This window comes from Hippoglossus stenolepis, chromosome 23 (assembly GCF_022539355.2).
Source record: "Hippoglossus stenolepis isolate QCI-W04-F060 chromosome 23, HSTE1.2, whole genome shotgun sequence".
NCBI classification, from domain to species: domain Eukaryota; kingdom Metazoa; phylum Chordata; class Actinopteri; order Pleuronectiformes; family Pleuronectidae; genus Hippoglossus; species Hippoglossus stenolepis.
In genome coordinates this window covers 14754506-14766579 of record NC_061505.1, presented here as the reverse complement: position 1 = coordinate 14766579, position 12074 = coordinate 14754506, and the positions used below count along the sequence as shown (strand labels likewise).

General features: G+C 42.1%; 1 protein-coding gene across 1 annotated transcript in view; it reads left to right on the top strand.

Moving 5' to 3' along the window:
• Positions 1-11101, top strand: part of LOC124851343 (secretory phospholipase A2 receptor-like) — a 71154-nt gene extending 60053 nt beyond the window's left edge. The window contains exon 5 of the mRNA XM_047338841.1: positions 10112-11101. Coding sequence (XP_047194797.1) covers positions 10112-10237 — 126 coding nt within the window. The 3' untranslated portion in view covers positions 10238-11101. The remainder of the gene's footprint in view (positions 1-10111) is intronic.
• Positions 11102-12074: the final 973 nt, after the last annotated feature.

Sequence of the window (12074 nt, the reverse complement as noted above, 5' to 3'; positions counted from 1 at the left end):
AGTGCGTGCGTGTGATCATACGCAAGCCCTGGCCGGGTGACCCAAGGATTGTCATTATCCAATTCTCCTGGGGTAATTGAGACCAATGGATTGTCATTCTCGATTGTCATGGGAGGTGTTGTGCCATAATGCATCAACGTGATACCATAAAATGAATTTGTGCCTTTCGGCATTCAATAAATTTGGTTATCAAAATAAAATATTAGATATTAATATTTTATTATTAATATTAAATAATAACTTTAATTGATTAAGTTTACCTCAAGAACACCACCCTTCAAAGGAAGGGAAAGATAACCAATTTATTGATTAGAGTCTCATTGATTAAAGGTTCTAACTACAAATTTGGAACTCTGATTAACAATTAAATTAATAACTATAACCAAGAATTACCCTATAGATAGTTAGCTAAGTTGAAAGATATGGGTTCTTGACAGTGTAGAGGTTGGCGAAATTCACTTATGCAACATTAATGGAAAAACATTTGTGAAAGAAAAACATTTATTATGAATATAATAAAGTATAAAACACAAATTACTAACGGTCTAATTGCTAAACAAGATAGGTATGTGTGTATACATGTGTGTGTGTCTGTGAGTCAAGCGTGCTTTCAAGATGGTGGCTGGCCAAAGAGATAACACCCGTCCCCACCTATTGGAATGTTTACGACCTGTAGAGATAATGAGGTGAAAAGTAATGTGTGTCTGTGTGTGTGTGCCAAATTAGAGGAAGTTACTAGATTGGATGCAACGAAAGACTGTGAAGAGCATAACAGACTAACATTACTTTCTCAATAACTTGTACCCAAAATATCACAACACCACGAATCAAACTTATAAACCTCACAGAATCGAATAAACAGTCTTGCTTAGCCTAGTATAATTATTAAGCAGTTATTATTTACCAGTCGTGGAAAGGAAGCGAGTTGCTGTGCAGTTCGCAGTTTTTGTGTCGTCTTGCTGGTTTCGGTTGAGTTCAGTTCCAGTTGCTGAAGTTTGCCAGCAGGACAGCCAGTCGCTACTGGGGCCAGGTGGTAGAGCTTGGAGGCGAGGAGGTTTCCTTGGTGAGATGAGCTGGAAGCTGCACCTTGTGCTCCTCTCGAAAGAGTTGGATGGGAAGAAGATGTGAGAGGCTGGAGAAGAACCACAGCCTTCCTCCTGTGGAAGGATCGTAGGAAGAGGCAGAAGAGGCTGTAGCCTTCTCTCCTTGAGGGTTTTAGCAAGAGAGAGATCGAGTTCAAGAAGCTGGAGAACCTGGCTTATATTGGCCCGGTGACCTCACAGGTCATGGGGTCCAGAGTGACCAATAGAGGGTTGAAACCTGTGTCCCTGGGGGTTTCCACCCCTCTGTGTCAGTTGTGCCTGCTGGAGACTGAGTTCCTTGCTCTGGTTTTAATGGCCCCTGGGAGACGGAGTCCTGGGGGAACATGCGGCTTCAGGGTTTGATGGCACATGTAGGCCGAAGTGTGGTTTCACACAAAACCATGGCCCAACAGAGGGGTCATTTAGACCCCCAGAGAGGGCCCTGTGGTGCTCTGTGGGGTCATTTAGACCCACACCTGATTCCAATTAAAATCAAGGGGGGTACATTAGACCCACATATAAGTCTCAGTGTCTCGGTTGGCAGCGATAGCGAAGAAAGCGAAGAAGCGAGCAGCGGCGGTGACTACTAAGGCGGCAGCGGTGACTACGAAACGGCAGCGGTAGCGAACTACGACCCAGTAGGTAATTACTTCTGCAGATTCTTCATCCTTGGAAGAAAGAAGAAGAAGGAGGACTAAGACGCAGCGACACCACCACCACCACCGGACTCGTGGAAAGGGCCTTCCTCAAAGAAGCGGGAAATAACATGGTCCTCGAGGCGTACGGCAGAGAGGAGGGCCCTCCTCTCCTCCTCCTCCTCCTCCTCCTCCTCCTCCTCCCCCTCCTCTGCTACGGCTCAAGGCGGGGTCCCCGGGGGCCCCACGATCCACCGGCGTCTCGCACGGTGACTAGCCTCGGCCCGTTCACCTGTTCATCACACAGCGGTGAAACATCATCATGGAGATAGTCAGGAGGGTTGTCAAAATACGGTGGCAGATAAGGAAGGGATGGACCCGAGACCGACCTCGCAGCCTCACAGTAGGGCTGCTGATCTTAGCGGGCGTGTACAGGTCCCGGGCGAGGCCGCCGCCAGCCTGTGGGACGCCGGGCGGCCGGGCGATCTTCGTGCCACGTGCGCCTAAAACTCTTCCACACGTACTCAGACTGCTGCGCTTCAAGGGCATGAGACGAGATGCGAGGCGAGCCCGCGTACAAGTGGCGGCCGTGCGAGGTCTGGGATGCGTGGGTGTCGTGACTGCAGCACCTCTACAACCGAGGCCCGAAGTGACCGTGGACGAGCAACTGGTTCCATGGAGCCGTGTGTCACGTGCGACAATTACTTCACCTCCTACGAACTCGCGCGGCAGCTCCTGGAGAGGAAGCTCATCGAGGTCAGCACTGTTCGGAAGAACAAGCCCGAGCTCCCGACCGGAGCTGCTCGCCGGCTAAGGAAGAGTGTTCTCATCAAGTTCGCATTCCACGCCCACCGCCACTCTTGTGCTGTCCCAAAGAAAAACAGGAATGTGGTGCTCCTGAGCACCACGGCACCCTGAGCCCGACATCAGCGACCGCGAGGACGGAAACCGGTCATCGTCCTGGACTACAACCGCAACAAAGGTGGCGTGGACAACCTAGACAAGGTGATTGGGCGTACAGCTGCAGGAGGATGATGACCGCGCTGGCTAGTCGTCTTTCACAACATTCTCGCGTCTCTTCCTACAACGCCTTCGTGATATGGAGAGATCAACCCAGACTGGATGCAGACAAGCGGAACAAAAGCGGTGTTCCTAGAACAGCTGGGAAGGCTCTCGTGACTCCGTTCATCGCCACGAAGGAGCGCATCCCCGCCGCGAGGCCCAGCGTCCGCGCGGTTGTGAAGGCTGTAAAAGCCGCCGCCGCCGCACAGAGAGAGCTGTTGACTCCGGCGCTCGACCCGAGTGTCGGCCTCCTCCATAGCTAGCAGCAACCCCGCTCGGGTGATGAAGGAAGAGGTGTCAGATATGCCCCAGGAAAAAGCACTGTAAAACTCACACCATGTGCCGTGGGTTATGGCACAAATACATCTGCAAGGGCTGCTCACTTGTCTATTGCGCTACGTGTCGTCCTAATATGGGGTGGGCTATGTGAGGGGCCAGAGCCGGTGGAGGCTTGGGGACAACACAGGGTTATGCCACGGGCATTTTTAGCAGCCGAAGTAACTGTCATATGTATAGATTATGATCATATGGCCACACACCGGCCGCACAAAGCGTCGCCACAGCGGAGGCGTGCGCCACGTTGAGCGGCTCCGTGTCACGGTTGTCAGTTGTTCTCACCGGCAGCGGCTCTGTGTCATCATTATGACTTAGTATCTGATTGTTATCAGATACCTAGTTCAAACTTCCTACAGTTCATGTAAAATTCTTTATATTTTTGTTTGTAATTTTCTATTGCGTTGTTCAGCATTGTACTTAAAAAGTGTTTTGTATTTGGGTTGTTTAAGGCCTCTGCCACTGAGGTGCAGAGAGGACATTGCACTCGCAATCATGTGGATATACACTATCTGAAGAGATGGAGATGTGGAGCCAGAGGACCGTGGGAATCGTGATTGAAGGCATCAAAGTCATGGACAACTTAGGAAGAGGTGATAATGGGGTTCATCATGCTGTTTGGGCTCATTAATGCCCATGATCTGAGCTTTCCAGACAACCTCAGAAATACCTTTTCGTGTTTATTCAGAAATGAATTTGGTGGCACAAGCTCTATGCAAAGATACAGCAGCTGAAAATAAAGTTGTTTATGAGCGGAAACACATCCGACAAAGTATGGGAGAAGTATGTTCACATATGGAAATTCTGTCCACATAACTTCCCCTTTCCATCTATGTGACTTTGTCTCTGCTCGACACCACTTTTGTACTGCTGCCTTGTCACCTTCATGACTCTCAACTCAGGCCAAATGGACATAAACACGATTTGATTATAGTTTTCATTGGTTGTGAATGACCTCTTAATGCTGCCAGTCACTCTGTTACAGATGAGAAGCTACATTTAAATTACTGCTTTAATGAGTTATAATGAGTTAAATCCAGATTCTGTTGGTCTGTACTGTTCTTTCCAGTGCACTTCAAAAGGTTTAGCATTAAAGAAAAGTGTATTCAAGTAAAAGTTAATATATTATAAGTATAAAAATATATGTATTGATGTTGAATTCAGGATTACTGTCAGGATTGTGTTGCTTTTATTTCGTGATCAGTTTGTTTCTTGATATTTGTTGTAAAACAAACAAAAAAGTTTTCAATGTTGGTTGGTTTTTACTATGCCAGTTTCTGAGCATTTTAAAATTAACAAAAAAAAACCCAAACAAGGTTTGTCTCATGCGTCTAAACGGGGATCAGATGAAAAGCAATATTACCTTATTAATTTCCAATTATATAATTTTGTGTTGGACTAACTAAAATCTATTTAACATCATCTATGTCGATATTTTACTTTAGCTGCCTTTAAAAAAGATAAGTTGGTGTTATGTAAATCAACTTAACTAATCAACTAGTTAATGTAATAATGTTATTTTAGCTTTTTGTGAGAGAAATTAGTTGGACTAATGACAAGAAATTATATTGCAGGGATTTCATTAAATTGAGTTGGAGATACAATTGAATTGAGTTCACCCAATGAGTTATTTTTTTCAGTGTAGCCACTTACAGGAAGTATCTTTTACAATTAAAAATAAATTCATTGATTTCAGGGTATTTAATGAATTTTACTTTCACTTTTTCAGAAAGTGTAACTGACCAGTGGATTGGCTGGTGTACTGCAGAGTCTGTCTCAGTCTCAGGATGGTTGGGGTCAGGGGGTAGTTCAGAGACATGTTCTCCTCCATCCCGGTTCAGCACAGCTCTAACACAGCCTCAGGGACCAAGAAGGTCTAAAGGCAAACAGAGACACAGACAAAGGAGTAACAGTCCTGCAGATGCACTCGCAGTTTTACCACCAACAAATCTCTGATTCGCTTCTTGCTCACTGTGGATGTCTTGCAAACCTCTTACAGCTTTAAAACATAAGCTTGGTGGGAATTTTAGGCCTATAATCAGAAACTACAATGCCACTGAGTAAAGTGCATAACTCCACCAAAGATAACCTCCCCTTAAATTCATGCAAGTTGCACAAATCATGCTTGATTTCTTTTTCAGTCCAAGATACATAAATTATTTCCTGAAATCATCAAAAATGTTATCAAACACTCTCATCTCGCAATCTTAAAGAAAGTGAAAAAATTCCTGGACCCACAACAACAACATTTTATGAATTCTTTATGGTCCATGATGTGAAAACCAAGAAGGCCCTGATTCCTCTGTGAGCATCGAGAACCTTCCCCATTATAGTAATGGGACAGAGATATCAGAAAGAAATGAGACCATGAATGTCAGGTATAGTGAAGACTAATATATGGGAATTTAAATATCGATCATATTGTTGCATCACACAACTCACCCAGTTCAGCTGCATGTTTCTGAGGTAATGTCCTGTCAGTTGTCTAAATAAACTAATAACTTTTTATTTTCCAGGTTTTTGGAAGAACACAATTTGCTTGAATGAGAAAAGCATTTCTAAATATATTTAATGGAGTTGTGTTCAAGCTATGGAGCTAAAAGTAAACATGGAATGAATTAAAGAGGTTCAGTGTGTAAGATTTTGGTGAAAGGGATCGATTGGCAGAAAATGAATATAAAATAATCCTACTGATGTTTTAACTAGTGTGTTTTCATCTAAATTCTAAAATTGTGGACTTCTTTCCCCCTTAAATGAGCCTTATATTTAAATACTTTATATTGACATCCCAGGAGCGGGTCTGGAAGGGAGCGAGGCTGTGAGGAACTCAGCTGCAATATGCAACTGCACCACCACATCTCACCAAATTCTACACACTGAATATTTAAATGTACATCTTACTGAATCAGGAATTGGACATGGATGTTTGATATATCATTGGCCCCTCTCTGTAAATTGTGGCCCCTGATTTATGAAAATACTACACCAGCCTCTGGAGAACAACCCCCCAAGCTAGCTTGTCCTTAATGTTTAACTCATTACTTTTCTCTTCTGGACAGTCTGACGAGTCTTGACCATGACCTGACAGACATATTCAACCAAGTGACCACACTGAAAGACATGTTGGTCTAATGTTTAATATATAGAGCACTATATAGTGAGCTCATCGGAAAAGAACAAAAAAGCTTTCACAAACAACAACAATGTGGAAAATCCCAAAGTAAATTTGAAATGTTTATTTTACAGCTTTATTGTAAAAACAAACAAACAAAAAAAAAAAACACGTTGGATGATCGTCTTTAAATGTGGAAATAAACTTGCTTCCCACACTTTGTGCCGCTCTTCTTCTATTTACATTAAAACGACAGGTCGGGCTGTTCCTGCTGCCCAAGCTTATCCTGTCTATTCACCATGAGTGCAATGCATGATGGTATATATTGTTTGGTTAGTTACCATTGTTGTACACTACTTTTCATGATGCATTGTGGGAAACAAAGAGTCAATTACATAGCTTATAAAAAAATCAGTAAACATTTGGACACCACTAAAAAATGGCGAACTCAGCATATAGTGCACTATACAGTGATTAGTGAGGGATTTGGAACACAGCCATAGACTCACAGATGAACTGATTAGATTTCAGTGGTCAAAGGTCAGGGTGACCTCATATGAGTCCAGAAAAAAAATGTATGCAGAAATAAACTGCACAGGTTGAAGGTGGCAAACAACCACAGGGTGAAAGTTTATTTCTGAGTTGCTTGTTTTTGTGAATTGTCAGACAGGCCTGATCAAAGTGTCTTGTGGGCAACATGCAGCCTGGAGACCAGAGGTTCCTCACTGTGTTGTGAATAAAAGATCCAAGTACTTTTCACAAAGCTAGTACCACTGTAAACTTGTGTTCTCTTTCTCCCTGTTCTGAAGTGAAGCTGCAGGACTCTCTGACCTGAATGACCCTGCTGTGAAAGCAGACATTCTGAAATCAGCAAGTTTCCAAAATCCACCCTGAAACACATTCATAGACCCAGGACAGATATAATACAGAGTTTGATGACATCAAATAACCCTGAGGGAGATGAGTGAATACAAAGAACTCCTGCCAGAGAGGATTTACAATGCAAAGCAGCCAGAACACTGGAAAGAAGAGTTATCATGTTGGTTGAGATCAGGAAACACACAACATGCTGGGGCTGAGTTGGTGCTCGGGCCTAGAAGGACTGGATCTGAGACATGTGGTGCAAATTGTGTCTCCATGAACACATCCATGTTGTAAAGATGAACACTGGATACCTGAAGGCAGGCTTCAATATCCAGAGGGGTTACATTGTCAGAATGGTTGTTATAATGAAAATAATTGATAGATAATAGCAGTATAATAATAATAATAATAATAATAATAATAATAATAATAATACTCATCATCATTTATTTTTCTTCTCTTTTCATCCTTGTTTTCATCTGATCTACATATTGGATGGAATTAGAGGTGATCACAACTTTAATAGATAAACATTTCAAACATCCCTGTCACAGAGGTATCATTGGATCCACGGTGTGAGCAAGACAAACAGACATTCATTCACTCACCACCTGCACAGGGGTGGAGGCAGAGACCAGTCATGGTCAGATACGATCAGAACTATCTGCATAGTGAGATGCCTCCAGAAATAAATGAGAAAAATGTTGTTGTTTACATATTTGCCTTTTTGCATAAAGAGTTCAACAGAACACTGACAGTTTCAGTAGAAGAGGAGGAGCTGGTGTTACATTTCCCTAAAGCTGCACTAGAACTAGTTCAGTTTGGTGTTAGTGGTGAACACTGGCACAGACAGTCCACAGAGCAGCATCAGGATGGAAGGGATCTTCATTGGTGTCTTGTGTCTCTCAGGTCAGTGAATTTCACTGTTTGTTTGATGTCTAACAGGAAATCTGAATATAGAGATTAATTTGAGTCCTCATAAATAACAAAAATAACTGGTTTCATCCTCAGGGTGCCTCACCTTCTCCACATGCCTCCTCCATCAGTACCACTTTGTGTCTGATGCAATGACTTGGACTGAAGCTCAGAGCTACTGCAGAGAGATGTACACAGACCTGGCCACTATTGAAAACACTGAAGAAATGAAGAAACTTAACGACACAGTTTCCGCTGCTGGTAACAGCTCTAAGGTTTGGATTGGCCTGTACAGTCATATTGACTGGAAGTGGTCAGATGGGTTCAACCAGAGTGGAGCTGAATATAGGAACTGGAAGTCTCCTGACCCAAACTATAAAGAAGCCAATGAGCTCTGTGTGGCCATGAAGTACTATGGAACATGGTATGATTATGACTGCCATAGTAAGATTCCATTTGTCTGCTACAGAGGTAATGATGTGCTTTATATTGATCTTTACTATACAACATAATGTATAAGTTATGATTTTGAAAACCATTGTGTGATCTCAACAATCCCTCTTTTGTTCTCAAACTTAACTGCAGGAACATTAGAGGATTCTGACTTTGTGCTGGTGAATACAGCAAAGAATTGGACTGAGGCTCAGAGGCACTGCAGAGAAAACTACACAGATCTGGTCACTGTGAGGAACGACGCTGACAGAGACAAGATACAGTTGATAAAACATCTTGAATGGGAATGGATCGGTTTGTACAGAGATCCTCAGACTTACTGGTCCGACGGGAGTAACTACTCATTCAGCTCCTGGTATCAGGGTCACAACCCACTTGGCTCGATGAAAGTCGTATGTGGTGTTGCAGATTTGAAGAAGGGAGGAAACTGGAGGTTATTGTCCTGTGAAGAAAGAAAACCATTTGTCTGCTACAGCGTCCCAAGTGAGAATCCTTTTTGTATTTCTGAGTTGCTTATTATTTATTTGTGACTTTTCTGACAGGCCTGATCAAACTGTCTTGTAGGCAACATGCAGCCCAGAGACCAGAGGTTCCTCACTCTGTGTTTTAAACCAAAGATCTGAGTAGTTCTATCTCCACAGGAATAACTGTAGGTTTCACTAAACTATACACCACATTAAACGTTTGTTTTGTTTCTCTCCTCGTTCTTTGTCTAAGCAGCAGTTAAGACGTTGGTGAAGGTGAGGATGAAGCTACAGGACTCCTCAGTGGACCTGAATGACCCTGCTGTGAAAGAACAGATTCTGAAAGAGGCAAGTCTCCAAAATCCACCCTGAAACATTAACTCATTCATAGACCCTGGACAGATGTATTACAGAGTTTGACATCATCAAATAACCATGAAGTAGACGAGTGAATGTAAACAGATGTTCTACAATGCAAAGCAGCAACAACAATGGAAAGAAGAGTTATAATCATGTTGACTCCTTTAATTATTTTTGACAGATTATTCTTCCAGGTATTTCTAATGTAGATCTGCAGTTTTTTATTTGAGACCAGGAAACATACATCCTGATTTTGGCATGATTGCTATGTGACGATCACAAATTTATGTGTCCAGAGCTGCAGGATTCAGACAAACAACAATTATAATTCTCAATCTTCTCCTTTTAATTATTATTATTATTATTATTATTATTATTATTATTATTGCTGTCACTAATAACATATTTCCATTAATAATCATCACTCTTGTTTGTCTCTCTCTATTCTCTCCCGCCCTCTCCTCCTATCTCTCTCTTCATCCACTCTTTTCCACCCTCCTCTCCTCCTCCCCATATCTCTCTCTCTTCTCTTCCCTCTTTTACACCCCCCTCTCCTTCTTGCCCACATTCAGTCTGGTTCTAGAAGTTTCTTCCAGTTAATGAGGGAGTTTTTTTCTCCACAGTCTCCAGAGTGCTGCTCATTGTGGGAACTGTTGGGTTTCTCTATACATTTTAAAGTCTAGACTTTCTCTGTAAAGTTCCTTGAGATGATGTATATTATGATATATATATGCAATATAAATAGAATTGAATTGACTAAAAACACATAACTCTTTGTCTTAGAGAGCAAAGGAATTAATATTTCAAATAGCCTCCATTTCTGTTTTTCAGTTCCAGGAAAGATTGAAGGAGAAAGGACTGAGTGGCGTCACCTTGAAGTGGAGAGAAAAGGCTGATGGGAAAGTTTTCCACAAGGAGGAAAAAGGTTCTGACAAGAAAAAAAAGACTGAGCTTTAATAGTTGAATTCAACTTTTATTGCGTGTGCTAATGTTTCATGTCTGCACGTATACACACCTCTATCACTGTACGCAGTTAAACCATACCAATGAATGCTGTTGTAGAAAAACTAGCCTTTGTGCTTATATGCTTAAACTGTGCGTCTGTGTATAAAGAGCATCAGGAACTTTATGCAGCCCGGGAAGAATGTCTAATTAACACCAGACACAGGGAGAGTCTCCATCTGAAGGAAAATGTAATTAGTTGCTAGGCAGGTTAATAATGTTACAGTTGATTATGTCTTATACTAAGGGAATGACAAAGACCCACAGCACAGGTCAAGCCCATGCAAAACAGATTTCTGGTTGCAACTGTACACTTTCACCAGACAGCACCATGTATCCAGCATAAAGAAATGTAATCATGTATGCGCCCTTACTGGAATGATTTATTTTTTTGCCTATATTAAGTGTGTGGAAATGTAATCATTTATGAAAAATGCAGATAGACATTGCCCGAATCTAATGGAGTCTGGAGACAGGACCTTCTAAATCGAGTAAGGCCTGAAACAGAGGCCTCCAAAACTCCAAGATTTATAATGGTGTCAAAGTTGGACCAACAACCACAACTTTAATACACCATTAGAATCGACCCATGACGTAACTGTAGGGGGAGACAAAGTCAACTTGGGAAAGTATGACACCATTAGGTTTCGGGACGAATCAGAAGGTGGAGAGATCCACCTCCTGATTGGTTGAACGGGCAACAGCAGAGACGAGGATGAGCATATAAGCAGAGGGTTTGAAGCTCAGTCTTCAGTTGGGTTCCGGAGCCAGCTCGGGTTTACATCTTGTAAAAAAATAAACTCTACTGCATTGAACTCTGACCATCTCCAGTGAATTCTTTTGACCAACTATTGAGACTCCAGTAATAGCAAAGTATAAGTGTTGGAAAAGAAGTCAGGACTTAGCATCTGGTCCAGTATCAGAAGAGTCTGACCCTCATCATTAAAACTGAGATTTACACTTTATAAACAAATCCTTTGTTTTCTTACTCACAGGTTTGCAAAGGGGCAACAAATAACCACAGGTTTTTAATTTTTCTGAATAATGTCTAAAGAATTAGTACTTCAACATAATCCCATAAATTGATACTGATTAAGTTCAATGCTTTAGGAGACAGTCTATAGCAGCTTTCTATTCGACTCTGCTTACCCCTAGGGGTGAGGCCATAGACTGCAGTTGCAATGTATGCAGTTGCAGCCCCATTTACCCCATCATTCCCAAAACAGGAATGTACATGCACACTGCATGTACAACACACACACTCACAAATTTATATATTTGTCACATGACAGTGGAATATTTCCATTTTTAATTTGATAACTTTAAAAACATGGCTTTTACATCTGAATATAGAGTGTAAACATTGTGTTGCTGTGACTACAAGCAGCTACAGAGCTCACAGTGTACAGTGTATGATAGGGTTGTCAGTGTCTAGACCTTCTTCATTTTGGAAATTGTGGGGTTTCTCTGTTATATTCAAGGTCTGGACCTTAATACGTAAAGTGCCTTGAGATAATGTATGTTGTGATTTGGCGCTATACAAATCAAATAGAATAGAATGATGAGGTGAAATAATAAATCCTTTATTTAGGTGAAGATTTTGGGGACTGAAGCCTTCTGGTTTGTGTTTCTAGTTTGACCAATCACATTTACTCCCGGCTTCGTATGTCAGAGGTCACTAAAGTTAATGTTGAGTCGGTCTGTGCTTTTGCAGAAACGATGTCGGACACTGTAGTTTTCTCTGGATCTCTTCCTAACACGACAGGTGATGACATGTTTAGCTGCATGTTGT